The 16,360-nt window shown below is 49.6% G+C and overlaps 1 protein-coding gene across 2 annotated transcripts; it reads left to right on the forward strand.

Moving 5' to 3' along the window:
• Positions 1–870: 870 nt before the first annotated feature.
• Positions 871–14,586, forward strand: LOC120672356 (ABC transporter G family member 31-like). Of its 2 annotated transcripts, none has more exons than XM_039952708.1 (24): positions 871–1,328; positions 1,933–2,053; positions 2,239–2,327; positions 2,447–2,531; positions 2,762–2,921; positions 2,999–3,075; positions 3,173–3,226; positions 7,947–8,037; positions 8,159–8,460; positions 8,533–8,814; positions 9,273–9,589; positions 9,678–9,838; positions 9,914–10,017; positions 10,207–10,363; positions 10,451–10,570; positions 10,686–10,777; positions 10,869–11,201; positions 11,290–11,580; positions 11,923–12,006; positions 12,088–12,221; positions 12,308–12,535; positions 12,630–12,801; positions 12,904–13,158; positions 13,905–14,107. In XM_039952708.1, the coding sequence occupies exons 1-24, from the start codon at positions 1,030–1,032 to the stop codon at positions 13,905–13,907; spliced, it is 4,011 nt and encodes a 1,336-aa protein (XP_039808642.1). In that variant the 5' UTR covers positions 871–1,029; the 3' UTR covers positions 13,908–14,107. The 2 variants fall into 2 exon arrangements, with proteins under 2 accessions (XP_039808642.1, XP_039808641.1); XM_039952707.1 differs by lacking the exon at positions 13,905–14,107 and adding an exon at positions 14,179–14,586 and having other exon boundaries at positions 872–1,328.
• The last annotated feature ends 1,774 nt before the right edge of the window (positions 14,587–16,360 follow it).

Consider the following 16,360-nt stretch of genomic DNA (forward strand, 5'->3'; position numbering starts at 1 on the left):
CAGCGCTGTTCTGCTACAGGTCTACAGCAGCACGGGCGGCTTTCACGTGCGGACGGCCGGGGCCGGCCGCGGGCCATCGATCGTGCCAGCCTGTCGCCGCTAGCAATCAGCTCGCCGTGAGAGCGCAGCCAGCCACGACCGCCCGTGTCGTTGCTCGCTCGTGCCGCTGCCGTGCCATGCAACGCCAAGGCTTGCAACGGCGGCAAACGGCTGGGACACCATGGCCATCATCACCAATTCATCATCATTTCGAACGGAAGAATTCGAAGAGGTAAGTTGTTAATTATTCCCTCCACTTCAAATTATAAGTCATTTCGAAAATTTTGGAAAATCAAACCATCTCAATGTTTGACCAAAATTATAGGAAAAAACACAAAAATTTATGACATCAAATAAGTATATTATGAAAATATAACTAATAAGGAATCTAATGATACTTAATTGTTATCATAATTGTTATTATCTTGTTATATAAATTTAGTAAAATTTGAAAATTTTTGACTCTCTAAAATTTTTGAAATGACTTATAATTTAGAACGAAGGGAGTATAGGAAATTTACCATGGGCCGGTAAAAAGTGAAAGTAAAGGATCGGCATGAGAGGCTGCTAGATGGGCCCTGGAACGGGCCCAGAAGAACCGGACCGGGGGAATCTGGAGTTCTGAACTGGAAAGCCGGTGCCCATTTCCCTCCCTTTTCCGGTGGTGACTGTAAAACCCCGAGGATTTCAAGGCTCAAAGCAGAGAGAGAGAGGCGATCGATCGATCAAAAAAGCGAGCGAGGAGAGAGAAGGCGGCCATGGCCGCGCGCGCCATAAATGCGGGCGAGTCGGTGGATCCAACCCCTCCCTCCCACCCCGCCATTACCACCGCTGCCAGTGCCAGTACTCCCTCCTTAAATCCCCCGCGCTGGCGCGGCACCCACTCGGCGGAAGGGATCGGAGCGTGGCGTGGGAGCGGCCGGATAGGGTTCGGGCTGCGGCGGCGGCGTCGGCGGCGGAGGAGGAGGAGGCCGAGCGCGAGCGGGGGCGATGTGGGCGGCGGAGGCGGCGTTCTCGCGCTCGGGGTCGTGGCGGGAGGCGGAGGACGAGCGGGAGGCGCTGCGGTGGGCCGCGCTGCAGCGGCTCCCCACCGTCGCACGCGCGCGCCGGGGCCTGCTCCGGTCCCCGGCGCCCGACGGCGCCGCGGCCGTCGAGGGGGACGACGTGCTCTGCGAGGTCGACGTCGCGGGGCTCTCCTCCGGCGACCGCACCGCGCTCGTCGACCGCCTCCTCGCCGACTCCGGCGACGCCGAGCACTTCTTCCGGCGCATACGCAGCCGCTTCGACGCGTGAGTTCACCACGCTTTCTGCACTAATTCCCTCTCGCATCATCGCCATCCTCCTCATCACAATCAATTCATCATCCGTCATCCTCGTCTCTCGGTTTACTTGCGCTGCACTCCGCGCCCGCCGCCTCCGCACGCGCGCCGACGCTCGAAGCTTCTAGAAGCTCGCGCTCGGTCCAGCGTGGAGCGGGCCCACGTGCTCATTGGCTGACGCGCGGGCCCGAACGGCACATCCGCCGGAGTTCCTCATTTTGCGCAAAGGCACTTTCCATTCCAGGTGCGGGAGTTCCGGCTCCGGGCGACTGGCCCGTGGGCCCCAGGGGCTTGCTCTATCGCAGAGAGCCCAGGAGGCGTTTGGATTTGGACTTGTCCCGCGGCCCGTGGCAGTGGCAGGTCGCCCGCCCCGTAGCTGCGCGTTCCCCTCGTAGATGGTTCGTGCTCGACGAGCCGCGGACGTGCGTGCCCGCTTGTGTGTGTCACGTAGTAGTAATTTGTATCACTCGCTCTGAAGCAAATAATTTGTGTCCCTGCACTACTTTGTCCTAGTATGCTGAACTTTCCAAGGTTCTGAAGTGGCTTCTCCGTTCCCGGTCTCCCATTCCTGCAGCGTGAACATAGAGTTCCCCAAGATCGAAGTGAGGTACGAGGATCTGACGGTGGACGCGTACGTGCACGTCGGGAGCAGGGCGCTGCCGACCATCCCGAACTTCATATGCAACATGACGGAGGTTGGCCCGTGATCCTTGGCTGCGATATCTCTTTTCGGTTCTCGCTATCCATCCGCTGTCCAGTACCAGTATGCTAATTCTCATGGTGAAAGCTTTGTTCAACCGATTCCGCTACGTCAGACAATCAGAATCAGGCATCAGTTTCATTGATCCTGATTTGCTTACCGTCTTATTCTCTTTAAAAGGCGTTCCTGAGGCATCTGAGGATCTACCGAGGAAGAAGAGTGAAATTGCCGATTTTGGACAACATCAGCGGGATAATTCGCCCATCAAGGTGCGCATGGAATCTATTTCACCTCCTCAATGACATATAGAAAGACTGTATCATTCTGTTTTTATGTTGCACGAAATCAAGCTTTGCAAAACTAGTACGTGTGTTGGTTCATGCTGCAGAATGACACTGCTTTTGGGTCCTCCAAGCTCTGGGAAGACCACCTTGCTTCTAGCTCTTGCTGGACGTCTCGGCCCTGGACTAAAGGTTCGTATAATCACGTCAATCAGCTTTCTTTCTCTATATTCTTGCTCCTCAAAGGTGTTAGGTAAAATCTTTGTTACCTGGTTTCGTTCAGTCAGTGCTTTATCCATCATCAGATCAGAAGAGTATTGGCATCTTCTGTTGCCTGAAAATGAGTTCCGGTCAGCAAGCAAAAATAGCCTTTCAAGCCCCAACTTCTTGTTACTAACATGCAGCATCCAAATTTGGTGTAGATGTCTGGGAATATTACTTACAATGGCCACCATTTAAATGAGTTCGTGCCTCAGCGAACATCTGCTTATGTCAGTCAGCAAGACTGGCATGCTTCAGAGATGACAGTCAGAGAAACTCTAGAGTTTGCTGGGCGCTGCCAGGGTGTTGGAATAAAGTATGGTAGGTCACTGCATCACCATTTTATCATGTTTTGTCGTTTCTCGATTTTTTGTTCTTTGACATAAACCAACCTGCAGATATGCTTGTTGAATTACTGAGGAGAGAAAAGAATGCGGGGATAAAACCTGATGAGGACCTTGATGTGTTCATGAAGGTATACTACATCTAGACTAGATGGCTTTGCCAGCTTTGCACACTGATTATATACTTGTTTAATTGTTGTCTCATATGTCTTGTTCTTAATGTTTCAGGCGTTGGCACTTGAGGGAAAACAGACAAGCCTTGTGGCAGAGTATATAATGAAGGTATACTGATGTATCTCTGTCGTTGGATTTTTAGGGTAACCACAGCCGGGTGGCGGAACGCACCCGCCTATTCCCAGTGAGGGAGGACTCGGGGAAGTACTAGGCGGTTAAGCTAATCTAGCACTGAGGCAAGCACACAAGAACACACGATCTAGAGTGGTTCGGGCCGCCGGAGCGTATTACCCTACATCCACTGGGAGAAGTATTGTTCTTGGTTATGTATGAACCTATCCTCTGCCGGGCCTTGGCCTTTTTTCAGCCTGAGTTTTCTTCTAGCGGGCGCCCCCCTTTTATAGATTAAGGGGTGCGGATACATTGGTCGTTGAGGCCCCGACAAGTGGGCCCAACGTGATTGTATAGCATACTGTGCAGAGTACTTAAATGGCTACAGTAGTTGTGAATCTTTTCTCCGATATGCTTCCATGCCCTGCTGCCTCTCTGACTCAGGGTGGTCTTCTCTTGTCCCGTCAGCAAGGTGCCCGTTGGGGAAACGTAACTTGCGGCGTGGCCTGTTGAGGCTATTATGTAGGCGTCATAATGGGTGAAGCCGAGCCGTCGTGTCCATCTGTCATGACAGATTGACAGGCGCGGCGTGGGCGGCGCCAGCGGCTCCACTACACGTCTTGGTAATACGCGATCAATAGTGTCCCCTGGTCAAAGAATCACCTCGGCTTCTGCTATATCAATGTGGACGTCCACCTACCGCAATGAATGCAGTGGTAGGTGAACCTTAGTATGGAGATCAAGCGGCCTTATATACGCGTCTGTGCTTGCAGACACGTGGCAGCTCCAGACCTCCCCGGGGCGGGGTGTCAATTCCTTCCCTTAGTGAGGGGTCCGGTTACTATACAGGGGGTCCGGGACTCCGCGGGGGTCCGGACCTCCACGGGAGGTCCGGAGCCCCCGGCTGTTCGGGCTGAGCGCCTGCTTCTTCCGGAACACGTGGTGCTCTCAGACCTTCCCCAGTCGGGGGACGGGTCCGGGACCGTTGTCGGGTGAACAGGGCTCCGGACCGCAGGGGTCCGGCTGTTTGGACGTAGTCAAGGATAACCACAAGGCTCTTGCCTAGACACAGCAAGAGGGGATACCCCAGTCCTGGGGTACCGACAGTGGCCCCCGGGCCCACCTCGGGAGAGGTACGAACCCGCGGGTGGGGCCTACTATTGTGATGTGTTTCCACGCAAACTTGATTGCGTCGGTGTGCTCATGCAGAGAGCGGGCGCTACGGACCCCTGAGGCCGGTACACCGGTTGCCAGGTTCAGGGACTAGCGCTTTCCACAGGGCGACGAAGGTGTAGGCTTAGGGTGCGGAACCAAACTAAGCGGCTACACAGACCTCGGATCGCTCAGGGAGCAAGCAGTACTTTCCGGACCCGGCTCTTGGCGACTGTGGCAAGCGGTCTCCGCCGGAGCGGGCCATCGGAGTGGACTTGAGTCGACCGTGGCGAGCGGTCTCCGCCGGAGCGGGCTACCGGAGTGGACTTGAGACGACCGTGGCGAGCGGTCTCCGCCGGAGCGGGCCACCGGAGTGGACTTGAGACGACCGTGGCGAGCGGTCTCCGCCGGAGCGGGCCACCGGAGTGGACTTGGGACGACCGTGGCGAGCGGTCTCCGCCGGAGCGGGCCACCGGAGTGGACTTGGGACGACCGTGGCGAGCGGTCTCCGCCGGAGCGGGCCACCGGAGTGGACTTGGGACGACCGTGGCGAGCGGTCTCCGCCGGAGCGGGCCACCGGAGTGGACTTGAGACGACCGTGGCGAGCGGTCTCCGCCGGAGCGAGCCACCGGAGTGGACTTGAGACGACTGTGGCGAGCGGTCTCCGCCGGAGCGGGCCACCGGAGTGAACTTGAGACGTTGCTGACGACCCAATGAAATATGTCACCGGACCTCATAGTAAGGTGCGAGAAACCAAGCCTTATACTAGAAGGGAGCTCGGGACCTCTAAAGACAGCAGTCTCGGATACTAGAGTACTTGTAACAGGGTAGTGAAGTACGTAAACTTAGGGTACATTACCAGGCTAAGCTACGCGGAGCTTCTCTACCCCTGGATACGAGTACTACTTCTCCGGAGCAAGTCCTTAGGGGTCCGAACTGCCGTACAGCTAGAAGGGGTGTCCCCACTTGTCCACAAGCCAGCAACTTAACTTGGATTGTTAGCAATAAAAGGAAGATTCTGCTTAAGAGGAAAGAATAGTTAAACCAAGGCGAGTAAATGCAATCAAGGTGGAGCCTAGATAAAACTGTGAAAGAAAATCTCCTTTATTATTGTGGTTGTCATGGTATACATCAGAGGTCGGGATTACGGGGTCGGACCTCTACCGCTCCGGACCGCTTTTTGCCTGTTTGTGTGATAGGGCCAGAGGTCGGGTTTACAAGGTCGGACCTTGACCGCTCTGGACTCACACGTAGGCGTCATGTTATTACAAAGGAGGAATTTTCTTAGTCTTATCTTAGGAGTAACCTTTGGCTGCATTCTATACAGCATGTCCTTCTCTGATTGGAAGTGGTACCGCTACTCCTGGATTCTTCATAGTCGTCGGAGGCGAAGGCGCCCTGGATGTGCCTGAACTGCATCATCTAGCATCACCTCGGGAGCTCGGGGGACCACTCCTTGCCTAAGAGCTGTCATATGCTTAGGTAGCATGAGACAAATTCTTTGGCTTTGAATGGGAGAGGCCCCCTGCCGTCGCCGTCTACCACCGGGAGCCAGCCCGCCTGCCGCTTGCTGCAGAACCTGGTTTTCCGCCCTGGCGCAGCAGGAGAACGGGTGCTCGTATGGACGAGCACGGAGCGTGGAGAAGGGCGGTCGTTCGCCGGCTTGTCCTTGGTGCTAGCGCCAGGGCCCCCCGCGCCTGGTGGCGGGGTCCTGTCTGCAGCAGCACCAAGCACCTCGGGTGGTGCCGGAGACGACATGACGACACGACCAACTTCCTCCGGGATGGCCGTTGGCTCCAGGCTCCATGTTGAGAGTGTCTTGAGCCGACGCCATGCCACCGCAGAGGAAGCGTGGCCGTTGCTTGAGAGAAAACCTTGAGTCGATGGAAGGGCGGCAGTGCCCAGCGGTGCCTCCGCTGTGCGCCGCTGCGCCGGCTCTGAGGTGTCGCAGTGGCGACACACAGTAGGCGCCGCTGCCGTGCGCCGCCGATCTGTGGGCGTTGCCGCGCCGGCTCCATGGCATGTGGCGTGGGTGTCACCCTGCCTTCTTTCATCTTCTCGTTCGCCGTTGCAGAGGATGAACACAGCTCAGAAGCCTGAAGATCCAGCCAACGCCTGACCTCCCCACGGATGGCGCCAAATGTCGTGGGATTTTTAGGGTACCCACAGCCGGGTGGCGGAACGCACCCGCCTATTCCCAGTGAGGGAGGATTCGGGGAAGTACTAGGCGGTTAAGCTAATCTAGCACTGAGGCAAGCACACAAGAACACACGATCTAGAGTGGTTCGGGCCGCCAGAGCGTAATACCCTACATCCAATGGGAGAAGTATTGTTCTTGGTTATGTATGAACCTATCCTCTGCCGGGCCTTGGCCTTTTTTCAGCCTGAGTTTTCTTCTAGCGGGCGCCCCCTTTTTATAGATCAAGGGGTGCGGATACATTGGTCGTTGAGGCCCCGACAAGTGGGCCCAACGTGACTGTATAGCATACTGCGCAGAGTACTTAAATGGCTACAGTAGTTGTGAATCTTTTCTCTGATATGCTTCCATGCCCTGCTGCCTCTCTGACTCAGGGTGGTCTTCTCTTGTCCCGTCAGCAAGGTGCCCGTTGGGGAAACGTAGCTTGCGGCGTGGCCTGTTGAGGCTATTATGTAGACGTCATAATGGGTGAAGCCGAGTCGTCGTGTCCATCTGTCATGGCAGACTGACAGGCGCGGCGTGGGCGGCGCCAGCGGCTCCACTACACGTCTTGTTAATACGCGATCAATAGTGTCCACTGGTCAAAGAATCGCCTCGACTTCTGCTATATCAATGCGGACGTCCACCTACCGCAATGAATGCAGTGGTAGGTGAACCTTAGTATGGAGACCAAGCGGCCTTATATACACGTCTGTGCTTGCAGACACGTGGCAGCTCCGGACCTCCCCGGGGCGGGGTGTCAATTCCTTCCCTTAGTGAGGGGTCCGGTTACTATACAGGGGGTCCGGGACCCCATGGGGGGTCCGGGACTCCGCGGGGGTCCGGACCTCCGCGGGGGTCCGGACCTCCACGGGAGGTCCGGAGCCCCCGGCTGTTCGGGCTGAGCGCCTGCTTCTTCCGGAACACGTGGTGCTCCCAGACCTTCCCCAGCCGGGGGACGGGTCCGGGACCGTTGTCGGGTGAACAGGGCTCCGGACCGCAGGGGTCCGGCTGTTTGGACGTAGTCAAGGATAACCACAAGGCTCTTGCCTAGACACAGCAAGAGGGGGTACCCCAGTCCTGGGGTACCGACAATCTCTTTCAGCTATTTGTTTATTTGCTTTGGACAGTCTTAAAAAACTGTTTCTTTTGTGTTTGTCCATTTATTCTTTCTGCTGGCCTCATTAATTTTACGTAATTTTTTATCCTTTTATTGTACAATATGTTAGTTGTTCCACTCCCCTTTTTAAATGTTCTTTGCTTTCATTATGCTGGAGTTATTGTTATTTTTCTTATTGTTTTTAAATAGTTGGTAACATAATTTTTTGTGACTTCTTAATTACTTTACTGTGCCAAGATTTCTGAATTTCTAATTTTGATCTAGCCAAGATTTTAGGGCTCGACATCTGTGCTGATACCATTGTTGGAGATGAAATGATCAAAGGGATCTCCGGAGGGCAGAAGAAACGCTTGACAACAGGTTACCACATATTACTGCCATTTATGTTTGCTAATGCTGTTAACTGAAGAGGTTGGGCTATTGCAAGATTTCTGTGCAGCTTTCAGTCTGCGAGTTGTGCTAATATTCATTGCTCTTGCAGGTGAACTGCTAGTTGGATCTGCCCGTGTGCTGTTCATGGATGAGATATCTACAGGCCTTGACAGTGCAACGACATATCAGATCATCAAGTATCTAAGGCATTCTACACATGCTCTTGATGGCACTACAATCATATCCTTGCTGCAGCCGGCTCCAGAAACTTATGAACTATTCGATGATGTCATTCTTATAGCCGAAGGTCAAATTGTATACCAGGGCCCTCGTGAATATGCTGTTGACTTTTTTGCTGCTATGGGATTCAGGTGTCCAGAAAGAAAAAATGTGGCAGATTTTTTGCAAGAAGTATGCAGCTCCACACTTACTAGTTTTATCTATCAACTTGATTTTCTTGTATTCACGTTTCTTTCATTGCAGGTTTTGTCCAAGAAAGATCAGCAGCAGTACTGGTGCCACTACAATTATCCGTACCAGTTTGTTTCTGTGTCAAAATTTGCTGACGCCTTTAAAACATTTATTATTGGTAAGAGATTGCAGGAGGAATTAGCTGTGCCATACAACAGACATCGCAATCATCCTGCAGCTCTTTGTACATCAAGTTACGGTGTCAAGAGGCTTGAGCTTCTCAAGTCCAACTACCAGTGGCAGCGTCTCCTCATGAAAAGGAACTCATTCATCTATGTCTTCAAATTCATTCAGGTATTGTCAATTAGGATATGCATATATCAAACTGATAAATAAATGCATTTACAAGGCCACTGCTGAAGGGTTAATACAAGAAAAACTTATGCATACTGTAATAGCTAAAACTTGCATGATAGCTTGAGTAAAGAAGAAACAAAAATTACATTGCCCTCACTAACTCATTCGATACCTTCTCTGCTTGAAAGCTTCTCCTCATGCTGAAATAACAAGTTTGAAGTTGTCGTGATTGACTAATTTCTCATATAACTATTATGCATTTTGTGGAAAAGGTCATCCTACCTTGTTTAAATAAGGTCAGACTATTGCTGCTTTGATAAGCACAGAGCCACAGACTCTTACATATTTGTGTTCTAATTGGATGCTGTGAATTTGATATGAATCGTGTATTTTACGTTATGTTTTCCATTCCAATCAATGAAAGATGTTTTTAACATTTTCTATCTTTTTTGCAGCTTCTACTTGTTGCTCTTATCACAATGACAGTGTTTTTCAGATCAACAATGCACCATGATTCAGTTGATGATGGAATCATTTATCTAGGAGCCCTTTACTTTGCAATAGTCATGATTCTGTTCAATGGCTTCACTGAAGTCTCAATGTTGGTCGCAAAGCTTCCTGTTCTTTACAAGCACAGGGACCTGCACTTCTACCCACCATGGGCTTATACACTTCCTTCTTGGCTCTTGAGCATCCCAATCTCACTTTGTGAATCAGGAATGTGGGTACTTGTAACATATTATGTAGTTGGCTATGATCCCAAGTTTACAAGGTAGATGGCATTACTCTGTTCTTTTTTATTTCTGCTGAGAGCATCAGAGATGTTTACATTTAAAGATTGATCTTTTTTCCATCTGCAGATTTTTGGGACAATTTTTGTTGCTTTTCTTTCTGCACCAAACATCTTTGGCCCTTTTCCGGGTCATGGCATCTTTGGGCCGTAATATGATAGTTGCTAACACCTTTGGATCATTTGCTTTGTTGGTTGTTATGATTCTTGGAGGATTCATCATAACCAAAGGTTGAACCTCTATCTTTTAGCTTGTTGATAGTAGCTTCAAGATTATATATCTGATGTTTCCTTGATAACCAACAGAAAGCATACCAGTCTGGTGGATTTGGGGTTATTGGGTCTCTCCTATGATGTATGCACAAAATGCTATTTCCATCAACGAATTCCATGGGCATTCTTGGAGCAAGGTAGCACTTGATTTTAATACCCAATCTCATGTCAGGAACGCAAAATGGCACCAGTCTGTTACAGTTATATTTTGAATTGCACAAAACACAAAACATGAATGCACATGAATAGTTCCAATGCATAATACCCAATTTTTTTCTTATGATCCTATAATGGCTTTTTACTGATACATACTTGCTTTATTTCAGCAATTCGCAAACCAGAACATCACAATGGGCGAAGCGATACTCACTGGATATGGGTTATTCAATGAAAAATACTGGTTCTGGATTGGTGTTGGAGCATTGTTTGGTTATGCAGTTGTTTTGAACATTTTGTTCACAATGTTCTTGACGATTCTCAACCGTAAGTTTATGTTTCCCTTTGAAGGCCAAAAGAACTTCAACTTATTTGTAATAGTTTTCTCACTCTCAACTTATTGCTTCTTCACAGCTATTGGTAATCTGCAAGCTGTTGTGTCCAAAGATAAAATTCGGCACAAGGATTCTAGGAGGAAGAATGACAGGGTAGCCCTGGAGCTAAGATCTTATCTGCACTCAAATTCATTAAGTGGTAATTTTAGAAAGAATGAAATATCTTTTCATGACTCACATAAGAAGAGCATTCTTCTCCTTGGTAAGCGTGTGACTCCTATTCATGCATACTGATGACTGCGGTTGACTAGCAGGTAATCTCAAGGAACAGAAGGGTATGGTGTTACCTTTTCAACCTCTTTCAATGTGCTTTAGGAATATCAACTACTACGTTGATGTACCAGAGGTATGTCAGAGGTGGATCATTTGTACGACTGAGGTTACTCAGAAAAGAAAAGATATGTATTTATTCATTCATAATCCAGTTTTGCTAGCAGGAATTAAAAAAGCAAGGCATAGCAGAAGACCGACTACAGCTGCTTGTTGATGTCACTGGAGCATTCAGGCCAGGAATACTGACAGCACTTGTTGGGGTCAGTGGAGCTGGCAAAACTACCCTCATGGATGTTTTAGCTGGCCGGAAGACTGGAGGTCTCATAGAGGGAAGCATTACTATATCTGGGTATCCTAAGAACCAAGAGACCTTCACTAGGATCTCTGGGTATTGTGAACAGAATGATGTCCATTCACCTTGCTTGACTGTGATTGAGTCTTTGTTATACTCAGCATGCCTCCGGTTGCCTTCTCATGTTGATGCTGACACTCAAAGGGTATGCTTTTCCTGAATGTTTTTTTCCCGGTTTGCTATATGTTGCATGCCCCTTTTGTCCTCATTATCCTTGGTGTTCACTTTCATAGGCTTTTGTTGAAGAGGTCATGGAACTCGTTGAGTTGAATCCCTTAAGTGGTGCTCTTGTTGGTCTGCCTGGGGTAAATGGTTTATCTACAGAACAACGTAAAAGGTTGACAATTGCTGTGGAGCTAGTTGCAAATCCTTCTATTGTTTTCATGGACGAACCCACATCAGGATTGGATGCTAGATCTGCAGCCATTGTGATGAGGACTGTGCGAAATATCGTTAATACAGGACGGACCATTGTCTGCACCATCCATCAACCAAGTATTGACATATTCGAATCATTTGATGAGGTACAAGAAATAATTGAGTTGACATTATATATGCTATCCATTTCATACGCATCAGAAATGATTAATACCAATCTAAACATTCCAAAGATTTTATATCCTCTGATGAAATGTCTGCTAATTAGTTATGTATATACTGGGTTCCAATTTCACCAAAAAAGAAAAGAAAAAATGTTACATCTAAGTTAGCAATCATTGTGATGCCAAATTGTAATCTGAACCCTGTTTGTTAGAAGTTTTACTGGTATCACTCTCATTTATTGAACCTACTGTTCCCCCCTGCTATTACCATCTATAAAGACTGCAAAGTTGTCCTCTCCTAACTTATATGCGTATGGTGTTCAGCTTTTGTTCATGAAGCGTGGAGGGCAACTTATATATGCTGGCCCCTTAGGTGCCAAATCACGCAATCTGGTTGACTTTTTTGAGGTATATCCTTCAGTATGTGTTTCCTCACTGATGCAAACTTACACAAAGCCTCTGTCCTCACATCCTCATATTTTCGTACAGGCGATTCCAGGAGTGCCCAAAATCAGGGATGGCTATAATCCTGCTGCATGGATGTTGGAAGTCACAAGTACTCAAATGGAGCAGATTCTTGGAGTGGATTTTGCTGAATACTATCGACAATCAAAATTATTTCAGTAAATACAAATACACTAGAAAAATTCTCTTTAAGTTTTTGGATTCACCTTTTCCTCACTCATCTGGTAATGCTTCTGTATTTCAGGCAGACCAGAGAAATCGTTGAGGTCCTGAGCAGACCGAGCAGTGAATCAAAAGAACTTACTTTCGCGACGAAGTATGCCCAACCGTTTTGTGCTCAGTATATTGCTTGCTTATGGAAGCAAAACCTATCATACTGGAGGAACCCTCAATATACCGCAGTTCGATTCTTCTACACAGTTATCATTTCTTTGATGTTTGGAACTATTTGCTGGAAATTCGGTTCTAGAAGGTATGTCCACGGATTGTTCTGCGAAATTACATATACACAGTTCCCAAACTGGCAACCTGAACTTAGCACCATTTTGTTGCTTTGTAATTGCCAGGGAGACCCAACATGACATATTCAATGCCATGGGCGCCATGTATGCAGCAGTGTTGTTCATAGGAATTACCAATGCGACTTCTGTTCAGCCAGTGATCGCCATCGAAAGATTTGTATCCTACAGAGAGCGAGCTGCTGGGATGTATTCAGCATTGCCTTTTGCATTTTCTCTGGTAATTCCCGTCAGAACACTTTTACTTGCTTGGGACTAAGACTTTATTGTTATTCTTCATATATGGTGCTCGTATCATGGGCTAACAATTGCTATTTCACAGGTCACTGTGGAGTTCCCTTACATCCTTGTGCAGTCCCTTATCTACGGCACAATCTTCTACAGTTTGGGATCATTTGAGTGGACAGCAGCTAAGTTCCTGTGGTACCTGTTCTTCATGTACTTCACGTTGCTGTACTTCACCTTCTACGGCATGATGACGACGGCGATCACTCCAAACCATTTGGTTGCGCCTATTATTGCTGCTCCATTCTACACGCTGTGGAATCTCTTCTGCGGATTCATGATCCCGAGAAAGGTATGGGATAAACTTGCAGCCCCCCGTAATTCGCACCTAACGTCCTCTAGGCAATTTCTCTTCTATAGCCTACCAATAATTGTGAATTTTGCATGTGACATGTCATCTAAAAAGTTGCACCGGACGGAATGATATGATAAAAAATCTTAGATATTTTTTAAGATGTTTTTTCTTCATTGCATTTCAGAGTGATTAGCTGTGGTCATCGCCATATCCAGGAATAAAATACAAAAAATACATTATACACTAGTTACTTGAAGTGACTGGAATGTTGTTCTGAACATCAGAGCTAGCCGAATCAGAATAAAGAGCTATCCTCCAATAGAAGGAACCAATTGCAAAATGGATTACCCCCTTATTATTTATTTTCTTTTTGTTGCGAACGGCCTGCCGATGCGACTGGCTATGCCTGCCGACCGGGGTTCGATCCCCCTCGGGGGCGGATTTTCCGGTAGGCAGTGCAGGGTAAAAAAATCCCCTCGCCTGTTCCCATATCCAAAGCATGGTTTGAGGTCCGGCCTAACTCACAAGGCGACGGGCCACTATGTATAGGTGGGAGCAGGGGTTCGGGGGTTTTCTTGACCTGTGTGAGAAGGTCTTCTTCTTAATACAATGCCGTTGTCAAGTTTTTTTTTTCTTTTTGTTGTTTCTGGGAGTAGAGGGTTGCTAGGTGGGTCCATATTTTGTTTGAGTTGGGCTTTAGCTGCACTAATGCTCTATCTCTATCTCTCTCATGGGCCCAATAGTAGGTTCTCGGGCAACAACTACCTCCAAGCCGGAGGACTTGTCAGGAGTTTTAGAAAGACACGTTCTTAGTGTTAAGTACTTGTAAAGTTTATTTAAACCCCTTTCCCATCAAATTTCTACTTCTAGAAAGCCTTCAATGGTGTAACCTCATGTTGACACTTGCAAATGAACAGTGCACGTTGTGCCCATGTTATCAGCCGCATCTTTTTTTTCCCCATGGCAGCAGCACTGACCAATTTGGTTCATTTGGTTCTCTCCGATGAACGCGCGCAGCGCATCCCCGTGTGGTGGCGGTGGTACTACTGGGCCAACCCGGTGTCGTGGACGCTCTACGGCCTCCTGACGTCGCAGTTCGGTGACCTGGACCAGCCCCTGCTGCTCGCCGACGGCGCCACCTCCACCACCGTGGCGGCGTTCCTCCAGGAGCACTTCGGGTTCCGCCACGACTTCCTCGGCGTCGTCGCCGCCATGGTCGCCGGCTTCTGCGTCCTCTTCGCCGTCGTCTTCGCCCTCGCCATCAAGTACCTCAACTTCCAGCGAAGATAAAAAGCGCGCGCGCGCGGGCAATGTACCACCACCGTCCACCAACATTAATCTGTCGAGAATAATATTTTCGCCGTAAATAATCTACCTTCCCGGTCGGTCACGGGAGTGAGTGAAAAAGTAAAAACTGTGTAGCCATGGCGTCTCCATCGTTACAACTTACACGGTGCGGTCGCTTCGCGCGCAGGCTGTTTTTTTTACCGCGCCTTTTTCGCCCACGAGCGGCCGCCGCGGCGCCAGTGGGCGGTCGACACCTGCGCCCCCCTTTTGACCGCTTAGGCATGGAGGCGTCGTGCTCCCAGGGGTGGTAACAGGACACGGTACTAGTAGACTTTTACCGTACAATAAAGCTTTTAAAATTTTTAGTTCAAAATTATATAAGACTAGAGTTCTATTTTTTTAGAATCGATCTTTAAATTTTCTAATTCAAAATGTTATCTTTACCACCCATACGTGCTCCCCGATGCTCCATTTTGGATGCGTAGCGGGCAGCTCGCTTGCAGCGCGGTGCTTCCAAGCGCTGCAAAAGCACACGGTGGCAGCGTCGTCTTGGCCTGTGTTTAGTCCCAAAATTCTGTCTAAATTTTACTATTCACCTGTCATATTAAATCTATGTATAAAATGAGACGAATTTTTTGAGTATAGTTAGGTTATGGTAGAACAATAATTATCACAAACAAATATCACAAATAAACAAAAAATACTATAGTGTGCTATAGTGTTCGATGTGATTTTTTTACCACCATTTTACGAATCTAAACACAGCCTTATTAGCGTGCCCGCTCGCCATCTATCAGTCAGTCGAGGTGACGGCCGATGGGCGCCAGGCCGCCAGCGACACTGATCGATCCCCCTTGTGCTAGAGGACGACGCGCATCTCTCTCTCTCTGCAGCTACGTGGAACAGATCGTGGCCAGGCCAGGCCAAGCTTTATGCGCGTGTACGTGCTGTACCTTGCCTGCCCGGCACCGGACGGGACGCATCTGCAGGCGCACAGCTCCCTCCATCAACAGGGATGGCTAGCTGCTATGCTAGCAGCAGCAAGGGTAACACTGGGCAGTGACGAGTGTGAAGCGGCCCGGTCTGTAGGTTATTTGCCCCCACCCGCCGCGTGTTAACGTGTCAGTGTTACCCACGGCGCGTCGTCGATCGTCAGCGGCTGTGTTTAGATTCGTAAAATTGTGATAAAAAGGATCACATCGGACACTGTAGCACACTGTAACACTTTTCGTTTGTTTGTGGTAATTGTTGTCCTATCGTGACCTAACTAGGCTCAAAAGATTCGTCTCGTCATGTGCATCAAAACTATGCAATTAGTTTTTTATTTACCTACATTTAATGCTCCATGCATAAGGTAAAAGATTTGATGCTCCATGCATAAGGTAAAAGATTTGATGTAATAGGTGAATAGTGAAGTTTGGAGAGAGAAAATTTGAATCTAAACACAGCCAGCGTCGCTTTGCCTGGGCGCGCTTGTCCAAACCGATGCCAGGGCGCACTTGTCCCTTCGACTGGGCGTTCCTGCGGCGCGTCTCGACGCCGCGGCGCGCCCGCTGGCTCGCTCGCTTGCCTCACGGCTCGCGTCACGCCCGCTGCAACTTGCGCGGTCTTGTTGCTAGGTTTCATGGGCGGCACGGAGCAGCAGGCCGGCCGTGTAGGCTGGCGCGTCCCCTAGGGTGGCCGGTACTGTGCCTCCGGCTCAATGCCGCCGCCTCTTCGTCCTCGCTAGCTGGATCCGCGGCGGCATGCCGGCATGTGGTGTGGGCGCCGATCGCCGATCCTTGGACCACTTGATCGGCCGCCCGCCAGTCGGCCGGGCACGGAGGCGTGGCGCGCCGCAGCAGGCAGCGTGCGCGCACGCGCACGGATCCGCATCGGCATGCCGCCTAGGCTGCGGTCAAACATGGACAGC

Source organism: Panicum virgatum, chromosome 5N, assembly GCF_016808335.1.
Source record: "Panicum virgatum strain AP13 chromosome 5N, P.virgatum_v5, whole genome shotgun sequence".
Classification (NCBI taxonomy): domain Eukaryota; kingdom Viridiplantae; phylum Streptophyta; class Magnoliopsida; order Poales; family Poaceae; genus Panicum; species Panicum virgatum.